This window comes from Podarcis raffonei, chromosome 14 (assembly GCF_027172205.1).
Source record: "Podarcis raffonei isolate rPodRaf1 chromosome 14, rPodRaf1.pri, whole genome shotgun sequence".
Classification (NCBI taxonomy): Eukaryota; Metazoa; Chordata; class Lepidosauria; order Squamata; family Lacertidae; genus Podarcis; species Podarcis raffonei.
The window spans coordinates 48256733-48282667 of record NC_070615.1 but is presented as its reverse complement, the minus strand read 5'-3'; the positions used below and the strand labels follow the sequence as shown (position 1 = coordinate 48282667).

The following is a 25935-nucleotide window of genomic DNA, read 5'->3' as shown; positions in this document are numbered from 1 at the left end:
CTACATAGAGCAACAGTGTTTTGTGTTGTGTGGGCTCCTGTGATGTAAGTAATGGGTCCCCAATCATTTTAAGTTAGAGCTTAATAATAATTTCACTATTAATTTATTTCTTCTTAATTGTATCAACAATTACTTTGATAAAATACATATTTTGTTATGTGCAAATGGCTTTGGATACCTATTAGGTCCATAAATTACCATGTAGCATATATTAAATACAAAAAACACTGACAATTTGTTGTTGGCAAAGGACAGCTGGACATAGAAAGGGCCCCTTTCCCTTTAGCAGCTTAGGGCCTCATCAAACCTCAATACGGCCCTGGATTGGATGCCCAACCACATCACACGGATTCCCTAACTCGCGTGGAGGGCTTGCGAAAGGAAGGCTGACTCAGCGCAATTCCCCCATCACTGCCACGCCGCCCGCGGACAATCAGCACTTTCGTGATTCAGCAGAAACCAGGCGGGGCGAACGGCGTCTCGATTGGTCGGGTCGGGCAGTGACGTCAAAGCCGGCTACTTCGGATTGGGGAACCGGGAAGCGGAAGAAGCGAAGCATGATTCAGCATATAGAATCCACCTACATAAAGCTCTGTAGAAGTCGAAACTTAACAACTCTTTTGGAACTTCACTAGAAACCGGAGTAATACAGAGTTTGGGGCATCAGGGAAACGGTAAGTAAAGTGCTGCCGCTGGTCTGTCAGCTGATTTACCCTTTAACTCTTCCTTTATTTTTAAAGAATCTGTTCGTTTCTTCATTCTTCTTTATTGCTGTCATTCTGTGCCTTAAATTATACGAGGCGGGAAGGAGGGATTTTTTTTATCGGTAGGTGAAAAAAATATTCCCATTTCCATGCAGGATCTTAAATTTAATTTAATTTAAATTTAAATTTAATTAAATTGAAATTAAATTTTTTACTAAAATTGTTATGAGGGGTTTTTTTTGGGGGGGGAAGGTTGCAGCCGAGACCCTTCTAATTCCTGGATCTAGCAGGTGTTAACATCTAAGCAAGTACAGTCGTACCTTGGGTTATAGACGCTTCAGGTTACAGACTCCGCTAACCCAGAAATTGTACCTCAGGTTAAGAACTTTGCTTCAGGATGAGAACAGAAATTGTGTGGCGGCAGCAGGAGGCCCCATTAGCTAAAGTGGTGCTTCAGGTTAAGATCAGTTTCAGGTTAAGAACGGACCTCCAGAACGAATTAAGTTCTTAACCAGAGGTACCACTGTAGTGAAATTTGGGGGAGGGGGGGCTTATACGTAAATCCGGCACTGGTGTGTGTGTGTAAATCATATATCATAAAGGCACCACAGTCTATGCTGTATTTCATTTGTAAGAGCCTAGATCCCCTGGTATCTTGCACCCCTCAAAGACTGGGGTGATGTCCAACAGTATCGAGAGAAAAGATGTGTGGTCTGTAAATACAAAAGGTTCCGTGGTCTAAATCAAAACATTTTTTTTTTATTTCAAAAAATATATACAAAGTAACCTTGAACTGCACTAAATCCAGATTAATGAGAACAAGGGTGTCAGTTGTGACTCAGAAAACTGTCAAAACATGTGAAACCAGTTCGTTGTCATTCAGGTCTTGATCTGAATCTACAAATAAATCCTAACAGTCCGACAAGGGGAGGGGTGATTTGTTTGTTCAGTTATCACTGGGAGCTCAGAAACTACTTTGTCCAGAAAACTTTTACCTTGATGCTCTGTGTAAATAAAGTACTTGGCATGAGTCCATAGCTAATCTTTTTCTTTGACTTAGTTTCCGCCCCTTTTCTACTGTTGTTCCTGTATTTGCTTCCACATGACCTGTTTGTTGATTTTTTTTATTATTTATTGAATTTATATACTGCCCTATACCCAGATATCTCTGGGCAGTTCCCAGAATAAAATCAAAATATAAAACCACAAAATATATAATCATTTGTTAGTGGGAAGGCTATATTATATAATGTAGCAATAAGTACCCCATAGTTCTAAACACGTTTTCCTGTCACTTCCCTTACAGCAAAAAGCAATTTCCTTATTTTTAGAAAGTTTTCTCATGCAAGAGCACCAAATCCACTTCCATTGTACAGCCTAAATCGGTTTCTTTTGTAGCCCATACAGTGGTACCTCTGGTTACATACTTAATTCATTCCGGAGGTCCGTTCTTAACCTGAAACTGTTCTTAACCTGAAGCACCACTTTAGCTAATGGGGCCTCCTGCTGCCGCCGCACCGCCGGAGCACAATTTCTGTTCTCATCCTGAAGCAGAGTTCTTAACCTGAGGTACTGTTTCTGGGTTAGTGGAGTCTGTAACTTGAAGCGTATGTAACCCGAGGTACCACTGTATTCCGCTTTTTCTTCTGTGTTTTGTGCCTCCCTCGGCACCTGTAATTCAACCCTTTAGATATTGGTGTCTTTGTTCAGCTGGGTGAGGAACTGGTTTTCTCTGATAAAAGTGTCCCTGATGTCAATTAGGCAGTTCTCAAGGGTAAAACTTTCAGCTTACTTGAAATGCATCCAGGCCGTGGCTGATTGGATGCTTGCTCCCGCCTTTATCTTCTTATTCCTATGGAATTAACAGGCACTTCTAACAATGCTACTATGCACCTTGTTTACTAAGATATAATTTAGCCTTGCAAGCATGTCCATGGTGATTTGTCTGAATAGAAGCCCCTGGTCATTTGTGGCTTGGAAGGAAAAACACCTGACTTATATTGCCTATTTTCAGGCTTCTTGGAAAACCTTATGCATTTAAACCAGTAGAACCTCCACTTACAGGTAACAAAGAACTCTTTAAGAAAAAGCAGGCTGCTTCCTAAAAATGGAGTTTCCAGATTTGGGGAAACACTGCTCTGAGAAGACCTGCAAGCAGCTAGGTGAGAACCTGCTCAGGGGGGTGTTTGTTGATGCTGTGTTTGGATTGTGCTGACCTTTCCTTAAGGGTAGAGTGCCATGGTATCAGGCAGACAACCAGAGCAGGAAGGAGCGCGTGTAATAAATGAAGAGTCTGTATCAGGGATGGGAAAGCTGTGGCCTTCCTGGAGTAAAGCTACCATCGTTGCTCGCCATTGTCTACGGTGAGAGGAAGTGGGAGCCCAAGAACATTTGGAGGGCAGCAAAGTCCCCAGCCTTGGCTTATTTCTCCCCCACTTTTCCAACTTGCCAAGGTGGCTTGCATTGCAAAAAAGCAAATATAACTATATTGCTTGCTTACAGCATTTCTATACTGCCAATAACCAATGCCTTTCTGGGCAGTTTAAAATAAAACTGGCCACAGCAGGTGCTTCAGGGCTTGGATAATCCAGTTTAGAGCTCCTCACATGGTGGAATGGGAAGAACAAAAGCTTGATAACCCTTCCTCCCAGGGGGAGGGGGAGTGACCTAGCTAAGCCTGGCAGAACAGCTTACTCTATGCCCTTAACCCCTTCATGCATTAATTAGACTTGAGTATGTTGGTTATAGGAACGTGGGTGGCGCTGTGGGTTAAACCACAGAGCCTAGGACTTGCCTATCAGAAGGTCGGCGGTTCGAATCCCCACGATAGGGTGAGCTCCCGTTGCTCGGTCCCTGCTCCTGCCAACCTAGCAGTTCGATAGCACGTCAAAGTGCAAGTAGATAAATAGGTACCGCTCCGGCGGGAAGGTAAACGTCGTTTCTGTGCGCTGCTCTGGTTTGCTCTTAGTCATGCTGGCCACATGACCCGGAAGCTGTACGCCGGCTCCCTCGGCCAATAAAGCAAGATGAGCGCTGCAACCCCAGAGCCAGCCACGACTGGACCTAATGGTCAGGGGTCCCTTTACCTTTTATGTTGGTTATATGTGACTCCTCATCCCACATTTTCCTTGAACTATGTGTGTTTTCTCTTTTTTTCCTTGTAGACTTTCTACCTCTGAAATGCGATGCATGCGGTGAGGTCTTCTGCAAAAACCACTTTGCGTACAACCGACACAGGTGTTCCTCTGCATACAAGAAGGTAATGTAAACTGCAGAAAGGGTGAAACTTGACTGGTGTGTGTGACATGAAGAATAGCGCCACAAAACTGAATAGCTGGCATTTTTTGAAAAGAAGTAGCTATTGATAATGACACTTGTGCTGTTCGTAGGACCAAAGCTGGGATGGGGTTGTGCATGATGGAGTGCAGACTTTGCGCCTTAACACACCTGAGTTCTGCAGCTGTATTTCCTCACTAATATCCAGTTGCTTTTTCAGGATGTGCAAGTTCCAGTCTGTCCTCTCTGTAATACTCCCATCCCAGTAAAGAAGGGAGAGGTGCCGGATGCTGTTGTTAGTGCCCACATGGACAAAGACTGCAAACGGGATTCCGCTCAGCAGAAGCAAAAGGTTAGCCCCTTTCCCCAAAGCTATACTGGATGTACACAGCAGTTCAAGATGAAGCATTATTGTGAGGTCCCTGCTCTGTATCCAGTTTATCTTTAATCAGGAGACACTCAAACACTTTCCTAGCTGGCAACCCAACTTTGGTGAGGACACAGATTTCCAAAGTTCCTCTTCGCAGGCCCCTAAGAATTTCGAAGAAAACAGCTATATTTAAGTTGTTTCATAAAATTTATACTGTAAGCTCTTCACTGGATCAATAGTGCTTTTGGCTGGCTGGGAAGTGTTCTTAACTGCGAAACCTCTCGTTTGCCTGACTAGTAAAGGTAAAGGGACCCCTGACCATTAGGTCCAGTTTGACCGATTCTGGGGTTGCAGCGCTCATCTCACTTTATTGGCTGAGGGAGCCGGTGTACAGCTTCCGGGTCATGTGGCCAGCATGACTAAGCCACTTCTGGCAAATCAGAGCATCGCACAGAAATACCGTTTACCTTCCCGCCGGAGCAGTACCTATTTATCTACTTGCACTTTGACGTGCTTTCGAACTGCTAGGTTGGCAGGAGCTGGGAATGAGCAACGGGAGCTCACCCCGTTGCGGGGATTTGAACCGCCAACCTTCTGATCGGCAAGCCCAAGGCTCTGTGGTTTAACCCATAGTGCTACCCGCGTCCCTGACTATTATTATTTATTAATTTTGTATACTGCCCTTCATCCGTAGATCTCAGAGTGGTTCAATACATAAAATTATAATATAAAAAACACAAAATACCTGTAATAGAAACAACAGCAGCAGCAACAACAACCAATAATCCCTCTCCCAGAAACACATTTTAAAGGCCATAGGTTATTTAATCAGCCAAAGGCCTTATTGAAGGGAAACGCCTGACGCCCAAAGGTGTGCAGTCAAACCTTGGTTGTTGAACGTAATCTGTTCTGGAAGCCCTTTCGGCTTCTGAAATGTTTGACAACTGAAGCATGGCTTCTGATTGGTTGCAAGAGCTTCTTGCACTGTATTCTAACTTGTATTTTAATCAATTGTTTGTTGGGGGGGTTTTTTGGTTGTTGTTTTGTTTTTAATGTTTTTACTGTATTTATATTCGGTGTTAGCTGCCCTGAGCCTGGTCTTGGCCAGAGAGGGCGGGGTATAAATAAAAAATTATTATTATTCAAGCAGAAGCCACATTTTGAATGTTCCGCTTCTGAAAAACGTTTGAAAACTGGAGCATTTACTTCCGGGTTTTTGGCGTTCGGGAGCCGAAATGTTCCAAAACGGAGCCGAGGTTTGACTGTATAATGAAGACGTCACATGAACCTCCCTGAGGAGAGCACTCCACAAATAGGGAAGCACTGCAGAAAAGGCCCGTTTTTGTGTTGTCATCCTCCAGACCTCTCATGGAGGAGGCACACAAAGAAGGGCCTCAGAGGATGATCTTTGGTACAAGATAGGTTCCTATAGGGAGAGTCGGTCCTTGAGGTATTGTGGTCCTGAACCATTTAAATATCTATAGGTCAAAATCAGCACTTTGAATTGGGTCTGGAAACTTAATTGGCAGCTGGTGCAGCCAGGCTAGGAACTATGTAATATGCTCAAGCTCTCTTGTCATGGTGAGCAAACCAATCTCCAAATTCTACATCAGCTGTGATTTGTCTGAGGAGAGACAGTCCTTAAGGTATTGTGGTCCTGAGCCTTTGTGCAAACCTCTTTTTTGTGTGGCTGGAATGTAGCTTATGTAAAGGTAAAAGTTGCATCCCTTGACCTGCCCACCACTGTGTGTGTGGCCCCTGGAAGCCTGCCCTCAAGGGAATGTGGCCCTGGAGCTGAAAAAAGGTTCCCTTCCATTGCACTACAGGGAAGCCAGATTCTCTTACTGGATTTGGTCTTAGCAACACAATCCTAGACCAGTTCACCCAAGTCCCTCTTAGCTAAATGGAGTTTGCTCCCAGGTGAGCATGCCTAGCGATTGCAACCATTAAAATGGTAGGCAGTTGTGGAATCTTTGTGAGATGGTCAACTTTCCTGGTCCAGTTGTAACTTGACTTCCTTCTTAATCTAGATCTTCACACACAAGTGCTTCCAGCCAGGTTGCAAAAAGAGGGAGATGATGAAGCTGGTTTGCGACCAGTGTCAGGGGAACTTCTGTCTGAAACACCGACATCCTCTGGACCATGCCTGCAAAGGACAAGCCCGGGCCATTTCCAAAGCTGGGTAAGACTAGAACCAGGGGCTTTTGGGGGGTGTCGCCCTGACAGGGGCAAAAAAATAGTGGGTGGCACTCACCGCGGGGCCTACAGCGCACCTGAGCCACGCGTCTTAGGCACCCGCAGGCTCCGCGCTGTCCACCCGCTGCCTCCCTCCCAGCTGTAGGTCGGCTGAGGCCCCACGGCGCGCCCCGTCCCTATGGGTGCCATGAGCCCTGTGCCATCCCTATGGGTGGTTCACCCCACCCCTATGGGCGCGCCACCCTAGGTGCCTGAGAGGCTTCCTCCGCTGCTGGCTAGAACTCCTCTGCTGGCTCAAGAAGCTGCCTGCAGAAAATGTTAAATGTTTTAAATCCTCTTGAGGGTTTTAAAGCCAGTGTGGCCTTGTGAATTTCTGAGGCCTTCTGCAAGCCAGCTCACATGCATCCGTGCATACATCATTTTGTTTGTATACTGTCTTGCCAAAGGCTGGCATAAGTCTAATGTGATCAATAGACAGCAGTGTGGACTTAGACCTTAAAACCTGTACAGTGGACCCTCTGGATACGAATGTAGTTCATTCCAGGGGTCCGTACATACCCCCCAAAATCTGCAAGTAGAGGCACCGCTTCTGCGCCCATGCGCGGAGTGATAGAGCGCTTCTGCACATGCGCGTGCGGCGAAACCCAGAAGAATACACTTTTGGATTTGCTGTGTATGCAACCTGAAAGTTACGTTACCCGAAGGTAATGTAACCTGAAGGTCCACTGTATTGGTCTTTCTGAATAATGTCAGCTTTTTTTCCTCCTTCTCCTGTGGCAAAATGTCCTGTCCCCCCAGGCAAAGAGACCTTTGCCTTGTGCAGTGAGGCTTCCTGAATGACGGAAGGAGTAATCCTGCACAAACCCAGAAGTGGCACAGCTGGCAGGTGCATGCAGAATGCTGAGTGTGGCTGTTTCCTTGCAGATGTGCTGCTCTGATGAGATCGCTGGAATCGAACAAGATGTCTCTCAACCACCGGGTTCTGCAGAACAGGTAAATAACAACAGAGTAGCCCCAGCCACTCTGGGCGGCTTCCATCAAAGTATTTAAAACACACACAAAAGAAAACCTCAAACATTAAAAACCTCCCTGAACAGGACTACCTTCAGGTGTCTTCTAAAAGTCATGTTTATTTCCTTGACATCTGATGGGAGGGCGTTCCACAAGGTGGGCACCACTACTAAGAAGGCCCTCTGCCTGGTTCCCTGTAACCTCACTTCTTGCAGGGAGGGAACTGCCAGAAGGCCCTTGGAGCTGGACCTCAGTGTCTGGGCTGAATGATGGGGGTGGAGATGCTTCTTCAGGTATACTGGGCTGAAACCGTCAGCACCAACACTCTGAATTGTGCTTGGAAATGTACTGGGAGCCAGTGTAGATCTTTTAGGACCGGTGTTATACGGCCCTGGCAGCCACTCCCATTCACCAGTCTGGCAGCCACATTCTGGATTAAATGGGGCTGGCCTACTTCTCCAAAGTCTGTTGAACCTAATAACTGGAGCAGAATCTCACCTGACACGCACCACAGAAGTGGGCAGACCCAGACTTGTAGCATCAACTTCATTTTGCACTTGGACTTTTGAGGGCCACTAGCTATATGGCTTGGGCCGAGGCTACCTGAAAGAGTGTATCTTAGTGGGAGAATGTATGCCTACTAGTCCCAGAGCTGGTGTGCTGAGTGGATCTTGCCTGGGAAGCAAGGCCGAGAGCTTAAAAGCTCTTTTCTCGCCAGGTCTGCTTGGGGCTACCCAGTGCAAAAAAAAAATAGCTTTTAAGCACTCAGCCTTGCTTCTTGGCAAGTCCCACTCAGTAGACTGGCTTTGGGAGTGTACAGGATGCTTTCGCGAGACAATCCAACTTCCCGCGAGATCTTGTTGAGAGCTTCCCAACCTTGCCCATATATAAAGAAATACTGCAAATTAGAAGTACAGGTGAAACTCGAAAAATTAGAATATCGTGGAAAAGTTCATTGATTTTAGTAATTCAACTTAAAAGGTGAAACTAATATATGAGATCGACTCATGACATGCAAAGCGAGATGTGCTTCTACTTCTCAGAGGTCCAATCTTGCTCGATTTGCAATCCTTGTTTTGCTGATTTCCTTGAATATTCTAATTTTCTGAGATTAATTTGGGGTTTTCATCAGCTGTACGCCATGATCATCACAATTATAACAAAGAAAGGCTTGACATATCTCGCTTGGCATGTCATGAGTTGAACTCATATATTAGTTTCACCTGTTAAGTTGAATTACTGAAATCAATGAACTTTTCCATGATATTCTAATTTTTCGAGTTTTGCCTGTACGTAAGATGTGGGCATACTACAAAGGTAGAGACATTATGTCTTCTGAGAAATGGGTGGTTCTTCGTTAGCTGCAGCTTGTTGCTAACTAATTGCTTGTTGTTGTTTTTTCAGCTGCAAAGCAAAAAGCTGAAGTTTTCACAGCCTGGGTCCCCAACTGCCTTGTCCTGTTGACTGCTGTACAGATTTAGCTCTTAAAACTTCTGCGTATTTTCTATATTACTTTTATATGTCTATTTCTTCAATAAAAACCGATTTCTTTACAAATAGAGGCGCTTCTCTGGTCGTTCAGTCACTGGAAAACCTGAAACCAAGTCCTATACTTGTTGGATAAATCTCCCAAGAAGCAAAGAGGAGATTTGTTGCATTGCTCCAAGTTTAATGGCTTGCAAGTACGATGCCTTAAGCCATCCAGCTTTTGCCAATCTGGTGGACTTCATATGTTTTGGCGTCCAGTTCCCATCAGCGCCAGCCTGCATGGCCAACAGTTAGGGATGGTGGAAGTTGCAGTCCAAAATACCTAGAGGTACCAGTTTGGCAAAAGCTGCTTTGATAAATGAAGCCAAGTCCTGTGTTCATCCTTCTCTTCTCCCCTGCCATGCCCCACCCCAAATCCCTCCTCACTAGAGAGGAGGAAGACCTCTCAAAAGTGAAATACTAAAATGATCCTACTCACAAAATGTTTCATTTCCCCCCTCTTTGCTACAGAGGGAAATTTTATTTATTTCATAAAATCTATACCCCGTTTGATTGTAAGAACCCCAAAGCAGGTTGCAAGAAAGATAAAACAATAAATCACCGATAAGAAAAATGAGCAATTTAGAACTTTCAGAAAGTAAAAATAACAATCGACTAAAAACGTCAAAACTTGCACCGGCTTTCTCTAAACATTAGCTTTGGCTTGTCTAAATAATATTTTTAGCATGTGCCAAAGGGGTACAGTGAAAGCGGCTGCTGGAGTTCAATAGTGTTATCAAGAACATGGAGGCCTAAATTTTTCAAATGTCAGATTATGGCTTTAAAGTTGGGCAGTGTCTCTGCGAAATCTGGTGTCCGTGGAAGTCTTGGATGCAATATCAGATCCAGCCACAGGGTGTCACAGCTGAGAGGTTTTGTTGTGTACTCTGTCAAGTCTTATTCCTGCCTTTAAAAGGAAGGAATGTAATTTTGTGCGTCTTGCAAATATTCCAGCAGATGCATTTCTTTCGAGAGCAAAATGTGGAAATGATCCATCGGACAGCTGACCAAAGGGAGTCATGGCTCTTCCTCTGTATTAGTCACCATATTCTCGTCCCACTAATAATACCTCAATGATTTATTAATCATTGAGAGACAGTGTAGTGTAGTGGTTAGAGTGTTGGACTAGGACCTGGGAGACCAGGGTTCAAATCCCCACTCACCCATGAAGGTCACTGGGTGGCCTTGGAAGCCAGTCACTGCCTCTCAGCCCAGCCTACCTCACAGGGATGACAGCTTCTGGGAGCCACAGGTGAGAGCCGAGTGCAGGATAGGAACCAAAGGTGGACAAATTACCCCAGAAGGAGTATGATGTACCGGAGGGGATGTACCCATCCCCTATAAATAAGAATCACAGGTTCACTCAAATGTAGTAGGGAAAACACATTAGTCCCTGACCTGAAGAATCACATTTAGGGTAGAAAATGCTTATTCTCCCTGCTGCTTTATAATACTAGTTGGCATTAAGAACAGGCTGCCGACACCTCACTCCCCACTATTGTTTTACTGTATTTTTAAATCTATTGCAAGCCAACTTAATACCTCTAGTTCATGGGTAGGTAAACAGGCCCAGGGGCTGGATCCAGCCCAATCACCTTAAATCCGGCCCACGGACGGTCCTGGAATCGGCGTATTTTTACATGAGTAGAATGTGTGCTTTTATTTAAAATGCATCTCTGGGTTATTTGTGGGGCATAGAAATTTGTTCATCCCCCCCCCAAATATATTCCGGCCCCCACAAGGTCTGAGGGACAGTGGACCGGCCGCCTGCTGAAAGTTTGCTGACCCCTGCTCTAGTTAGTAACTGCCATAAAAAGAGTCGTCTTAGAGGCATATGTTAGAAACCTGCAAGCTGTATACCTTTAAATAAGTTCAGACAATATTGGCTAGCATATTGATTTTATCTGCTTGCTTGTCTCTCTGCTTGAGGGAGACCGCAACCTGTCTAGCCAACAAGTTAGGCACTTTGTTGTTGTTGTTTAGTCGTTTAGTCGTGTCCAACTCTTCGTGACCCCATGGACTAGAGCACGCCAGGCACCTCTGTCCTCCACTACCTCCCGCAGTTTGGTCAAACTCATTCCGGTAACCTCGAAAACACTATCCAACCATCTCGTCCTCTGTCGCCCCCTTCTCCTTGTGCCCTCCATCTTTCCCAGCATCAGTGTCTTCTCCAGGGAGTCTTCTCTTCTCATGAGGTGGCCAAAGTACTGGAGCCTCAGCTTCACGATCTGTCCTTCCAGTGAGCACTCAGGGCTGATTTCATTAAGAATGGATGCGTTTGATCTTCTTGCAGTCCATGGGACTCTCAAGAGTCTTCTCCAGCACCATAATTCAAAAGCATCAATTCTTCGGCGATCAGCCTTCTTTATGGTCCAGCTCTCACTTCCCTACATCACTACTGGGAAAACCATGGCTTTAACTATACGGACCTTTGTTGGCAAGGTGACGTCTCTACTTCTCAAGATGCTGTCTAGGCCTGTCATTGCGCTTCTCCCAAGAAGCAGGCGTCTTTTAATTTCGTGGCTGCTGTCACCATCTGCAGTGATCATGGAGCCCAAGAAAGTAAAATCTCTCACTGCCTCCATTTCTTCCCCTTCTATTTGCCAGGAGGTGATGGGACCAGTGGCCATGATCTTCGTTTTTTTGATGTTGAGCCTCAGACCATATTTTGCGCTCTCCTCTTTCACCCTCATTAAAAGGTTCTTTAATTCCTCCTCACTTTCTGCCATCAAGGTTGTGTCATCTGCATATCTGAGGTTGTTGATATTTCTTCCGGCAATCTTAATTCCAGCTTGGGATTCATCCAGCCCAGCCTTTCGCATGATGTATTCTGCATATAAATTAAATAAGCAGGGTTTAGGCACTAGGCATACCTAAATTCTTCACTCTTTTGGAAGGAGGTGGTTTGCAAACCTGGGGCTGCTCCTGGATCCATCTTTGCTGCTAGGTGGCCAGATGATCTCTTGCCGGGAGTGCCCACATAGCTATGACCATTTCTGGACTGATAGCTTAACCATGTGCTTGATCATGGGTAGGCAACCTAAGGCCTAATTGCCTTCTCAATCTGGCCTGCGGACTGTCTGGGACTGAGCGTGTTTTTACATGAGTAGAATGTGTCCTTTTATTTAAAATGCATCTCTGGGTTATTTGTGGGGCATAGGAATTCGTTCATATATTTTTTTCAAAATATAGTCTGCCCCCCCCCACAAGGTCTGAGGGACAGTGGTCTGGACCCTTGCTGAAAAAGTTTGCTGACCCCTGTGCTTGACTGATCACTATGGAAAATAACACAAAGCTAATGCTTTCACTGAAAACAATTGCACTGGCTCCCAAAATTTGCTGGGCTAAGTGTGTGTTTTGTTTTGGAAAAGCGGCTACTAAACTGAATAATCACAATCACAATCTACTTCTCCCTGGGTGTGGTCTCACTTGGAGCCTGCCCCAGTTTTGCGCATCTCCCTGTGGCGTGGTAGTGCGCTGAACCAGCCAGAGAGAAAGCTGCGTGAGCACGACGGCGGACGCAGACGTCACACGCACTAGACGAGGCGGCGGGGTAACGGGTGGGGCGGGAGGAAAAGAGCGACGGCCTTTGAGCCCAATAGGAAGGGAGAAACCCAGGGCTCGCGCACTCTTCCCGTGCTTGCTCCAAGCCCCGCCCCGCCTTCCCCCCAGGGTGCGACGGAGCAGGAGAGAAGGGGGAGGGCCTGGGTTCCGTAGCGTTAGATTTCGATTAGCTCCGCTGCTTGATTGAAACGCGGGGGGTCCAATGCGAGCGAGCGCGTGGCCTCCGGGCACCCAATGGGAGCGCCGGAGCGGTCTGAGGCGCTGGGTTGAAACGTGCGCGAGGAAGCGCGTGAGCGGCCGCAGCTGAGGAGGCGGGCTTGAGAGTGAGGTGGGTGGCGTGAGAGGGAGGCGGCCGCCTCTGAGGGGACCGGGGCTGGTGAGGGTGTCGCGGTTTAGGGTTCCTGTGGGGAAGAGGAAGGTCCCTACCCCACCCCGACCAGAAGGGCGCCGGCGAGGGGGTGGCGCGCAACACGTGCCGGTGTGAGGGAAGGACTCTTCCCCCCCCCCGCTGCCCTGCTCACTTTTCTCACGAGCACCTTCATTTCCCTCCCCAACCGGACTCACAACAGACCTGCGAGGTAGGCCAGGCTGAGAAAGAGAGTGAAAGAGAGTGGCTGGCCGCCGGACCCCCCCCCCCAGCCCAAAGTTTAGCCTCACAACAGACTTGTGAGGTAGGCCAGGCTGAGGGGGAAGGGTGTCTGGTCTCCCCGCTCCAATTTTAGCCTCACCACAGACCCGCCATAGGTAGGCCAGGCTGAGGAATAATAATAATAATAATAATAATAATAATAATAATAATATGTATTTATATCCTGCCCTCCCCAGCCGAAGCCAGGCTCAGGGCGGCTAACAACAATAAAATAGTGCAACATTCTAAAAACATTTCATTATAAAAATTAATTAAAATCAAATTGATGGCAACCATAAGCTTAAGCATTAAACGTTCTCTGTACGGTTTTGCGTGAATTACGTTTAGGTATTGCCCTTGCCAACATCTGACAAAGCTGTTTTTCACCCGTGAAAGCTTACATTGTAATAAATTTATTGTAAACTCTCACTTTTTCTTACCACAGGGTAATGTAGTTGCTCCTCTTGAGGTTACTCAGGCCACCTGAGGAGTATGAGGCCTTGCAGAGGTTAAGACCTATTTAATTGTAAACATTTCTATACGGCCAAAGAAAAAAGAATAAGGGTGGCAAACAAAATAATCACTTAAATTACATCACTAGCAGCAAAGTTTATATGTCAATAATCAAATTAATATGTAATCAACTTTACTGGATCACACATCAGTGAATGCCTGAGAGAACAAACGTGTTTTAAGCTGGTGTTTAATATCCAGTACTTTTAAGTGCCTGTTTAAATACTTGCTGAACGTGAAAAACAAAAGAGGTACCCCATGTTCTCTTAGTTTGGTACATTAAACATGGTACACATAACACCTGCCAACTCAGGGTAGCCATAGGTGCATATGGTGACATAGATCCTAATCCGTCAAAGCTTAAACTACAATAAATCTGTTAGTCTTTGTGGAGTAGTCTATGTGGTACTCTCCAGATGTGAACTGCAACTCACATCAGCCCAGCCATCATAGTCAGTGGTCAGGGATGATGTGAGTTGTCCAGAATATCTAGAGATCAGGTTGGCTGAACCTGTTTTTAGGTGTCCAAAATAATGTTTTCCAGATGTAGCCTGTACTTGTTGCATCAGAAACAAAAGAGTCTTATGTCACCTTGAAATACTACTGTAAGCTTTCACAGACTAAAGGTAAAGGTACCCCTGCCCGTACCGGCCAGTCTTGACAGACTAGGGTTGTGCGCCCATCTCACTTAAGAGGCCGGGGGCCAGCACTGTCCACAGACACTTCCGGGTCACGTGGCCAGCGTGACAAAGCTGCATCTGGTGAGCCAGCGCAGCACACGGAAACACTGTTTACCTTCCCGCCAGTAAGCGGTCCCTATTTATCTACTTGCACCCGGGGGTGCTTTCGAACTGCTAGGTTGGCAGGCACTGGGACCAAGCAACGGGAGCGCACCCCGCAGCGGGGATTCGAACCGTTGACCTTTCAGTCGGCAAGCCCTAGGCACTGAGGCTTTTACCCACAGCACCACCCACGTCCCACCTTTCACAGACTAGAGTCCATCAAATGTTGCAGATTGAGACAGCTAATCTTTTGGAAGATCTAATGTATGCACATCCCTACTTTAGAAGGAGGGGGTGCTATGCAACATTTCACAGAGGGAAATAGAAACACCTCAAGGAGCAGCTATGTTAAAATGGCCACAACAAAAACAATGGGACAGTGTGTCCCAAAGATTACAGATGTGGCATTGTTCGATTCTGCCTCTCTGTGTCAGAAAGTATTTGCTTTTTAATTAATGCTGTATCCTGACAAGACTTCATGAGGTGGATTATATTTCCAATGAAGGTTGGAGCCTATTGTCTGCAAAAGTGACTGATCACAGTATCCGTTATAGTCAAAAGCAGATAGGGCATTTCCTTGAAATGTTCTAGGTTTCTAGAATCAAGTAGGATACCTTTTGATTTAAAACACCTGTTACTGCTAGGCCGCATATAGGTTTCTAGGATTTATGTACAGTACACTTTTGCAAGAGGCTTGAAATTAATTCAGGCAGAGGATATTTTTGTCTAAAACCCAAATGTCTATATATTTGTCCACATTATCTAGTGTAGTATGCTGTCTTCAGAGTACTACTCTCTGCCATCTGTTCTTGTGGAGCAAAGGAACAACAAACTAATCTAGATGCCTCTAGCAATTGCACTGTATACCACATTATAGGGGAAATTAATCCCCAGCTCACTCTCAATTTGCCTGGAGGACAATTAATTCCTGTTTTCAAATGTGGTGATTAATCAGTTGTATGGAAGTAAAGTCTGTCCACCAAATCTTTCCAAGAGAATTTTTAATAGCTCTCTTATGCAATCCTACCCCCATTAGAGTTGCCAGATTAATTACAGAACTGGGCTTTCGTAGTTACATTAAGGGGGGGAGATGGGTGGAGCCTAGAAAACGGAGTTTGGCACCCTGTTGTATTTTTAGCTAGGAACCAACTCTTCCTTTTTTCTTGTGGTTCCTGTAGGACTGTGAAAAAGTGAACATACTTGTATGTTGATCATTGCAACTATTGACGCAGCGTGGCCATATATTGAGTGATACAGGCTGAGAGAACCAGTATATATTTTTTCTGGAGTTAAATATAATATTCATACAACGTGATGGTATATTTAGCTCATGCAGATATAAGAATGCAGTTCAGGTTGTAATTTGGTAATCCATGTACTTAACTATGTAATGCACTTATTAATAGTTTATGTATAAAAAGTCAAAACAAAAAGTTGTACATTTATTTACTTAACAGTAGTTTTTATACTAAAAGATGACTTGCCCATCACTACCAAGTTGCAGGGGAGTGTTAGTTGTGTTCTATCTTACTCACTTGATGCTCGGGTAATGCTAATGACCAGTCTGAGCTGAGTACTTGGCCTAGGCCCTAGAATAGGCCTAGGCAACCTTGGGCCGCCAGATGTTTTAGGACTACAACTCCCAAGATCCCTAGCTAACAGGACTAGTGGCCAGGGATGATGAGAATTGTAGTCCGAAAACATCTGGTGGGCCGAGGTTGCCTATGCCTGCCCTAGAAGAACCCAGCTCAACACACAGGGCTTCCATGATGCAGCCTCAAGGGTTCCACATCAGATGAGACAATGGAGAAAGAGTTCCCCTAAACCAGCCTTTCTCAACCTGTGGGTCCCCAGACGTTGTTGAACTACAACTGCCATCACCCCTAGCTAGCAAAGCCAGAGCTCAGGGATGATGGGAGTTATAGTCCAACAACATCTGGGGAAATGCAGGACACTTTAAAACTGCTTGCTTTCAGAACAGGAGCTTTGTGAAAAACATTTGTATGTCTTGCTAAATTTTCAAGAAATAAAGCATTGATGGTGGTTCTTATGTACAATGAAATTACACATAGATTCTTTAACAAAAAATGCACATTTCAGTTGTTTGTTAGAATGGCAAAGAAAAGAAAAGCTGCCGACATGAAGACAGAAAAGAAAAAGGAAGAAATGAAGCATCACTTGGCAGAAAAGGAAAAGGAAAAAATGAAGCATCTCATATCAGAAAAGGAGCAACAGGTTGATGAACCTAAGTTGAAAAAACAGAATCTGGAGGTGAGTGAACAAGTATGAGTTTGTTGAACTTGCATATTTTCGTATTTGCAGGAGAAGATGCACATCTTGACACTGGAAAATATTTGCAAAATGATAACTTTATTGGGATAAGTGCCATGCAAAGCATGTTATCAGTTCTGGAAATAAATGTTTTCTTGTTGTGATGCACTGAATGAATAAAAGTAGGCAAGGAAAGAAAACCAACTAGCTTTAAAAATCTTATATCTTGACCTCAAGAATGTACCTAGGAGCCTACAAAATGTGTGCACACAGTTCTGTAGTAAGTAGTAACTACTATCAAGCCAAATTTCTAAATATATTGTGATACTTCATCCTCACAGATGCAAATATGTGTAGGGGCAAAAATATATAGACACTGTTGTGTAAAAATGCACATGTGCAGGATTTGCATCAACACACAGATTCTGAGTGAGGGTGCATATAGTAAAATATACATGTAGGCAATGTTACTTAAGTTCTACTGTGTGTATGTACACATTTCTCATAAGTGTAAATAAAATGTTACATGTGAAATGCTTGAAATCCGAGGGAAGTTGGGAGTCTGTTGCCATTTGCTGTCCAGACACTATTGGAACAGCTCACACTTGAAGAAAATGAGTGGAAGATGGTTGACTCTCCTCAAGTGTTTTCTGCACCGTCTATAATAAAGTTATTTATATTCACCTTTTCAGTTACAAATTTTGCTGTTTTTGTTCACTGAGTAATTTGGTGATGTCTCAGAAAGGAAAAGTGGAAGGAATAATCTTACCACACATCAGATGGTATAGTGCACATCTGTTTACCTAAAATAAAATGTATATGCATTAAAAATGTAAGATGTGAAGCAGCCCTAAGATGCTGCCCTTTGTTCCACAATCTGTCCCTTGTTATCAGGACCTGACTACCCATCCCAATGTTCCTGCTGAGACAAGAGGAATTCTTCATATGCCCCCTACTTCCCAGCTCTGTAGGCTGTGTCATTTGCTAAACAGAAGAGGCCAAGAGGTGCTTGATATTGGCATGTTGTTTACAGCAAGGTTATATGCTGTGTAGTGGTAGCAGTTTTGAAAACTGCCAGTATATTACAACTAGAGTATAAGATTAGTTAGAGAGAATGGTGGTTATATAGCTGAAATTCTTGGTTGTCACTGAGGAAACGAGGTTTGCTCTTTGGTTTCTATAAATGATGTTTTTGATTGATTGGCAAAAAGTCAACATTACTATTTAATTTTAAAGTTGGGAAATGCATTGCTATATGGCTCATTTTTGATGGGGAAAGATGTTTCACTGATTCATTAGGTTGCTGCATATAGCTGTGATTTACACAGCTTTTCTGTCCTCACATTTCCAATCTCCAAAGTGTAAAATGCAAATTTCTAATTGATTTTGGTGCAGAGCAGTTTAAAAGCAAGCTGAAATATTTCGTAAGTGAAGAAGTTCAATATTATGTTGACCATACTTTTAATGAAATTTGTTCCAACAAAATTTTTGCTCAAATAAGACTAGTACATTTGCCTGTAAGACATGTTGACCTTTCAGAGCAATCTTTCTTTATTGATTTTTCATCTATTCATTTCCTTCCTTTTACATTAAATAGCAACAAGCAACTTAAGTACTTTGCTAAGCATTAGTATGAATGGCTTTAGAGGCCACATTGGGTTGAGGTAAATAATGATCCCGATCTTGTAACAATGCTTAAGAGATAAGGAGTTGGTTGTGGGGCCATGTGTTCCCTTCCACCTTGAGCACAATTTCTCCTGCCTTTTCCTTGCTAGCCTGAACTGTGATTAAGTGTTAACATCAGCACTGCCACTGACTAGTTGAAAGCAAGTTAACCAAAGTTTGCTAATCAGTTGCAAATTCTGACTAAAAAGGGAACCTTAGTTGCTGATAACAGAGTTAAAATATGTCTGTTATAGGTAGTTGGAGAGGGCATGCTTGTATACCTTCACACAAAACTAATATTTCATGCAATTGTAGAGAAATATCAGCCATGTCTCATTTTTAAAAAGCAACTTAAGTGTTGTGGTAGGAGTTATAATTGCTGCCAGTCTCATCCCTTATTGAGTCAGATTACAGAAAAAAAATTGATGGTTGACTGCAGCTTGTTATTAAAAGGTTTGCATTATTTTTCATCAACAGAAGTTGATCTACCAAACATAATTGCATTGCATAAAGATGTGTCTTGATTTGCAGCACCAGCATGGCAGTTGCTTTCATAAAAAGTTGGCCATTTGTGGAGTTATAATTACTTCTTTTATCTCTAAACATGAATTCTAATGGGAGCCTTGTCAGATACAAGCAGCTGGAGGCTTTGGCTGCAGTACAACCATAACCTGGAGAATTTGTGTTATGTTCATGTTGTTTGACCTTTACACAGGCCCTGATGCCATTGACTATGATAAATGTTTGTGGGATTTGGCCATATTTGTGTAACTACTACTGCTTGGCACGGTTGAGGGGCGTTGATGGCTAATAGCTCATCACCTCTGTAAGACTTCCCCAGAGGAGTCTCACAAGGCTCCCTTTTTGTCCCCCTCTCTGAGATCTAGCAACACTTGTTTGTTTCTTTAGAACTGCTGAACTACTCTATGCTGGGTTGTGCTTGAGGCATCTCTAACTGCATTTGGTACAGAATCCAGTGGTTGCCTACTTCATGGTAGGGTTGTAGGGCTGTGCATTAAATCACCATACCTTTGAATACCAGTTTTGAAATAACATTCTGATGAGTGTTTTAACAAGGCAATATGCCATTGAACAAAAACGTGGACACTCAACAGCTTCCCAGGGGGTAGCTCAGCTGAACAGATAGTTTACAGATACTTTGCAGATAATTTGCAAGCAGGGTGTCTCCAGCTTTGTTTGTTCTCTCTCTCTCTCCTAACAGAGAATAAATGATGATAAGCCTTCCCACAAACCAGCAAACTATTTCATCTTCACCAGTATCTTTCCACTTAGAGCTCAGCTAATTATGCAGAGCCTGCTAATAATCCACCAGGAACTCCCCCCCCCCCACAGCTGGACAGAGATCCAGTGGCAAAGTAAAGAAAGAACAAAGAACCCCATGAAAGCGTGAGCAAAGGATATTTTTGTACAAAGTATTCACTACTCATTTTTTTAAGTGTTTGAATTGCTACGACACTGTTCAACATAATGGAGGATCTGGGCATGGGCAAGCTGCTCAGGTGGAGAGATCAGCTACATCTGTCTTGATTCCAGTCATAGATGTGAAGCTTTTCTTTTCTTTTTTAACATAAAAAAGACAGCTTCCGAAAATGAAATTTCAAGAAAGAATATGGATGGGCGGGGCTCTTCCCCCTTTTGTGTCACTTGAAAACAAAAACAAAACAAAGAACTGGAAAGCTCTTCTTTTTCCCCCCTCACACTCACCCCACACCGGTGAAAAAAAGAGGGGGAAGAGTTTTTATTTTTATTTTCTGGTGGTGTTTATCTTTGTTGGTTCCCTCTAGATAACTTTCCTCCATGTAAAAAAGGAAGGGCTATTTTTCTTATTTAAAGGAGACTATCATTTTTCTTGCTTGCCCTCCCTCCCTCCCGTTATAAAAGGGGAGAGATTGGTGGAATGAGGACTTTTGGGGGTGCCTTCTGTGGGGGGTGGAATGAAGGTGAGAAGATTTAGCTGGATGCCTTATGCTGAAATGGGAGGTTGGGTATTATGTGAGAATGATGGGGAGGGTGTTTTTCAGGTAAGCAGTGAAAGCAAAGGCGTGTCTACTCACAAGCAAGCCCTACTGAATTCAATGGGGCTTACTCCCAGGAAAGTAGAAGTAAGTTTAGTTTAACTCAATGGGGCTTATGCATGCACAGATTCCACTTAGACTTCTGAGTGGGGAAGCAGATGCAGCTTGACTAGTAAATCACTTAAACTACTCTTAAATTAGTTGAAAATATATTACTGTAAATATATTACAGTTGTACCATGGTCCTCGGAACGGCTTGGCTCCTGAACAAATTGGCTCCAGAATGCCTCAAACCTGGAAGTGTTCTGGTTTGCGAACGTTTTTCGGAAGCCGAATGTCCGCCGTGGCTTCCGCTTGAGTCCAGGAAGCTCCTGCAGCCAATCAGAAGCCACGCCTTGCTTTTTGTTTGTTTTTTTAAAATACATTTATTAAAATTTTCAAATTTAATACAATAAAAAAGAATCAAAAAGGAAAAAGCAAAAAAGATTAAAAACACATAAAGTTCACAATACCTATTTTTCAATAACATATTTCCCTGACCTCCTCATACCTCCCTTTCTTGTATTCCAGTTCAAATTGTTAATTCAGCAAATCCTTATCCATAATTTTTAACCTATTTCTATACTTAATTTAACATATTATTATTTTACTTTTTCTCTTTCATCCATTTCCTCAATTTATTTTTGCTAACCTTATTTTCATTTAATTTAGTTCATTTTAAAAGACCAATTTTACCTTATCCAAACTTAAACATCAATACTTATACATCAATACACATTCTTAAAACATTCTTTCTAAAGTCGACCCAAATTCCCTTCCACGAATTTCCCAATTTTCATGCACATTACAAAAACAAAATAAAAACAAAACACATTATAATTATGTACCCTTTGGCTTCCCAGGCCCCACCCCCCCTTTCCCGGTTTCAGTCCCCAACATATGTCCATCAGTCCTAATCTAGTATTAGCCTGGAGATCTCACATCCGAGACTCTTAAATCTCTCTCAATTCCTCTCTGCCGGTTTTTTTGATAGTCCTTAAAATTAAACACCAAATCTCAGAGAAGCTCTGGCCCTTCAGGATCCGTATTTCTTCCAATCAGCCCTCCATACTTAAAAGTGGAGCCCAAATCTTGTTTCTTACTCCTTTCAAGTCCAAATGTCCCTGAGGCTCCAACCTCCACCTTAAGCAAATTTGTACAGTGGTGCCTCGCAAGACGAACGCCTCACAAAACGAAAAACTCGCAAGACGAAAGAGTTTTCCGTTTTGGAGGTGCTTCGCAAAACGAATTTCCCTATGGGCTTGCTTCGCAAGAAGAAAGCCCATAGGGAAATCTCCGCCGGCCTTCAGAAGAGGTCCTGGACCTCTTCTGAAGGCCGGCGGGGGGCAAAAGTCTTTGCTCCCCCCCCCTGCCTTCCCGGGACAGCGGAGACTTCTCCGCTGTCCCGGGCGATCTGAAAATGCTGGCGGGCGGCAGCGAACGCTTCGCTGCTGCCCGCCAGCATTTTAAAAGCCCCCGGGACAGCGGAGACTTCTCTGCTGTCCCGGGGCGATCTGAAAATGCTGGCGGGTGGCAGCGAGCACTTCGCTGCCGCCTGCCAGCATTTTAAAAGCCCCCGGGACAGCGGAGACTTCTCTGCTGTCCCGGGGCGATCTGAAAATGCTGGCGGGCGGCAGCGAAAGCTTCGCTGCCGCCCGCCAGTATTTTAAAAGCCCCCGGGACAGCGGAGAAGTCTCCGCTGTCCTGGGGGCTTTTAAAATGCTGGCAGTCGGGAGGAAAGCCCTCCTGTCCCCAGAGCTTGCGGGGTGGGAGGTGGGGAGAAGGGCTTTTCTTCCCACCGCCAGCCTTCAGAACAGCCTTCTGAAGGCTGGCGGTGGGAAGAAAAGCCCTTGTCCCCCCCCCCCCAGCCTTCAGAAGAGGTCGGGGGACAGACTGTCCCAGGACCTGGTCTGAAGGCGGTTTCCATAGGAACGCATTGATTGATTTTCAGTGCATTCCTATGGGAAACCGTGCTTCGCAAGACGAAAAACTTGCGGAACGAATTAATTTCGTCTTGCGAGGCACCGCTGTAATCCTTAGGTCTTCAGATCTCCACATAAGGAGATCTCTCCTTTTTTCAATCTCCAATTCAGGCCAGATTTTCCGCATCAAGTTCTTATTTTCCTTCATTACCATCATGTCAGACCTCAAGTCCTCCTTCATCATCTGCAGAGTTTCAGCTCCTCCTTCCTTTTCTTCAGGGACAACATATGTCTCCTTCTCCAAATTCTCAAAGTTGTCCAGTTTCTCTTTCTGTTCAGTTGAATAAACTTCTTGCTTCAAATCCTTATCAGATTCAATGATATTGTTTACAGTTGAGTCCAGAGTTGTAACATTTATAGCCAAAACATCAATTTGGCCTTGTAACTTTCCCAAGAGAACAAAGACTCTGTCCAATTCAGCCTGAATTCTTCCTCCTCCAGCCATTCTTGTAATGTCCCAAAACCCCCTCTAGAGGGATTTTGGTTTCTTAATATTCATTCCAGTTCAAATCCAAAAATCCAGTTAGTTTGTATCAGTTCTTCCTTGTTTTCAACAAATTGTAACAAAATTGTAACAGATATAACCAGCAGAAGCAACAGAAACAAAGTTCTCTTTTTCCGTCTTGACAGCTAATTTGACAGCTGTCAAACTCTTTAGTACCTCATCAACAGGCTCTCTCGCGGAACACTCCCGGGTCCGGGAGGGTGGCACTTCAGCTCCCAAAATTAGCTCTTTATCCTCCAGCAAGATTTCTTATACTGCCAAACCGTGAAATTAAAGTCTTTTACCAAAGGAAAAAAAAGAGGTTCTCTCGACCTTAGTTAGCAGGTCCTTGCTTTAACTTGTTTACAAGACGGGGAGGCAGACTTCCTTTTTACACCTTCCCCGATCGTGCCTAATTCTTAAAAAAAATTTCTTTACAGTTCCAATTTCCGTAGTACTCACGGGTTGTTACTTTTAGAATCCAATTGTTCACAAGAAGAAGTCAGCGCTCTCCGACTATGGCAATGCGGCTTCACTCTGCAGGAGAAGCAGTCAACTCTCAGCACCGCGCCGCTCACCCCGTCCCCCGTTCCGAAGCCTTTAAAAAGGCTCCTTCGCAGGTCGGGGGGGCGCAAATGGTGCCCGCCAAGTCACCAGGTTCACAGGCTTCACCGCCTGTGATTTTTAAGGGTCCCCGCGGCGCCGCAGCGGTAAGACCCGATCCTGCGGAGCCGATTCCCTCCAGAGCTCAGAGGGAATCCGCCATTAGTCGATGGCGCTAACCCGGAAGTCCCCCACGCCTTGCTTTTTGAATGGTTTCGGAAGTCGAATGGACTCCTGGAATGGATTAAGTCCGAGAACCAAGGTGCTACTGTACATAGAAGTTTATTTAGTATGTTTTTTTTTAAAATCTACTACTTCTTTACATTTTAAGGCCCTCCACTGCCGCAGGAAGCCTCGTCAAGGCCCTCGGCTGCTGCAGGGAAGCGTGGCGCACCCTTTGCTGCCACAGAGAGGCCTAGTAAGGCCCTCCACTTCAGATATATATTGTGATATATCAAGATAGCATGATATTTTGCTGGTGATATATCACCATAGAGATATATCATGAAAATCAGATATTGCCCAGATATTGCTCTATAGGGTTGTATGTATAGCTTGTGATCTAAGAACCCTAAGTGGCTTGGGTATTGTATATCTCTGTGTCTTCTTAAAAACATTAAAATAATTTGAGAGCATCCTGTTAATAGTGGCAGAAAAGTTTTATATGGTTTTGTTCTTGTTGTAACTATGTTATCCTCCTTTAGTCTTGATGAAAAGGAAAACAAAAGGCAAATACTTCCAGTAGACATAATTTATATATTGCACTCATTCTATTCAATACCTGAAGTATTCTTACATTCTTCACTAAGATCAAACATTTCTTTTTGTACACCCACATCTTCCGTGGATTGAATCCTCACCTGTTTGTTCAAATAAATGGAAGAAGCAGACAGGGGAAGCATTGGGGGAAAGAATGGGAATATGTGGGGTTGCTTTATTGGTAATCTTTAAAGGAACTGAGTGAATATTTGGGTTGCAAACCACCATCTTTAGTAACCTGCTATTTATCCCATGTTAAATGGCTGTTTGTAGGAGTAAATTCAACTTTCTTAAGACCCTGGAACCATTTGAACGCCCTATATGAGGGAACCTGCTTTCTGTGAACAAAACTTAAGTTACTCATGGGGGAATCTGGAGTAATTTGGTACATAAATTGGCAACACGTTTATTTGTTGTTGCTTTGCTTTGCTATTAATTAAGTATTCTGTCATGACAGCAAATTGAAGAAAATGTACAAAAATGTGTTTGAAATATTTGTATGCATAGATAAGAATGAATAATTTTGCATTCCTTTGAATATTTTTGTAATGGGCTGAACAAATTTCCCAGGAAAGCATATTCACAGCTGGGAAAACAGCTCCTACTTTGAAAATGGTTTTCCCAGGCAAAAAGCTTGCATCTCCAACTGTTTCTGGTATAAACACAATATTTTGTGTACTATTTAGCAGGGTTTCAAAAGGTTAAGAATTCTTCATTGGGCATTAACCAACAGAATGCAGCAGCATCTATATAAATGTTGTGCTGTAGTTTTGGTTTCTTTCTTCAAGCTAAGATCAAAGTATAGGGAGATGGGGTGAAAAATGTAGTTCCCTTTTTGTGCTAGACATGATAGTGTGTTCATTTTTTAAATCCATGGAAATCCGTCAGTTAAACATTGTCACTTTATATACATGTTTTTATTTATTTAAAACTACTATAGCCCACGTTTCTCTAGGGAGTGAAAGGTTCAAGATGGCTACAATAAAGATAAAAATGCAGTGATGCAGTCAGTCAGAATTGAATTACTTAAATTCAAAGGCTATAGCTATATTCATTTTCCAGCTTAAGTGAGGTTTGCATCCAGAAAGCAGCCCATTGTATTGTTGACATTGAGAGAAAAAGGCGTTTTGCTGCCAAGTTTTCAAATACATTTTATTGTAACTGGTGATTGAATGCTGCCTTTCAGACATTCAGTGGTTACTCTTGTGAATTATCTTACACTTTATTTACCATTACTATCTAAACCCTTAGCAGCAGCCATCGAGTATTGATATGTTGGGTGTTCTGGATGTCCAAGAAACAGCTATGAGCAAAACTTGTCAAGGTTCTTTCCATTTCTGCTCAGGGTCTGCGGCTCTCATCTACCTTAAATGATCATAGAGTTTAGTTTACAGTTTGAACAAGTAGTCTCATATAGGAAGGTATGTGAAATCTTTTGAATGTCTAAATATAAGACATGTGACATTTAACCAAAAGATTTATTTTAGGAAAGAAAAAGCAACCTAGAATTGGCATAAAAGTTGCA

General features: G+C 43.7%; 2 protein-coding genes across 10 annotated transcripts in view; both read left to right on the top strand.

Annotated features, from left to right (window-relative positions):
- The first annotated feature begins 545 nt into the window (after window positions 1-545).
- On the top strand, window positions 546-9116 carry ZFAND2A (zinc finger AN1-type containing 2A). 4 transcript variants are annotated; one of them, XM_053365264.1, is made up of 7 exons: window positions 546-674; window positions 2719-2866; window positions 3869-3963; window positions 4201-4332; window positions 6381-6532; window positions 7471-7539; window positions 8962-9116. In XM_053365264.1, the coding sequence occupies exons 2-7, from the start codon at window positions 2812-2814 to the stop codon at window positions 8978-8980; spliced, it is 522 nt and encodes a 173-aa protein (XP_053221239.1). In that variant the 5' UTR covers window positions 546-674; window positions 2719-2811; the 3' UTR covers window positions 8981-9116. The 4 variants fall into 4 exon arrangements, with proteins under 4 accessions (XP_053221239.1, XP_053221240.1, XP_053221238.1 ...); XM_053365263.1 differs by having other exon boundaries at window positions 548-674; window positions 2769-2866; XM_053365265.1 differs by lacking the exons at window positions 7471-7539; window positions 8962-9116 and adding an exon at window positions 7345-7464 and having other exon boundaries at window positions 2769-2866.
- Window positions 9117-12825: 3709 nt separating this feature from the next.
- Window positions 12826-25935, top strand: part of C14H7orf50 (chromosome 14 C7orf50 homolog) — a 145430-nt gene continuing 132320 nt past the window's right edge. Inside the window, exons 1-2 of one of the 6 annotated variants that reach the window (XM_053364544.1) lie at window positions 12826-12976; window positions 16672-16842. In XM_053364544.1, the coding sequence (XP_053220519.1) occupies window positions 16684-16842 (159 nt within the window). In that variant the 5' untranslated portion in view covers window positions 12826-12976; window positions 16672-16683. Of the gene's footprint in view, window positions 12977-13017; window positions 13227-13299; window positions 13393-16671; window positions 16843-25935 lie in introns of those variants that run through there. The other 5 variants (XM_053364542.1, XM_053364540.1, XM_053364546.1 and 2 more) reach the window with 5 other exon arrangements.

Coding starts and splice junctions, on each gene's coding strand:
- ZFAND2A (XM_053365264.1), top strand. CDS start 2,812: ATGGAGTTTCCAGATTTGGGGAAACACTGCTCTGAGAAGACCTGCAAG. Junction 2,867..3,868: donor GAAGACCTGCAAGCAGCTAG/GTGAGAACCTGC, acceptor TTTTCCTTGTAG/ACTTTCTACCTCTGAAATGC. Junction 4,333..6,380: donor CCGCTCAGCAGAAGCAAAAG/GTTAGCCCCTTT, acceptor TTCTTAATCTAG/ATCTTCACACACAAGTGCTT.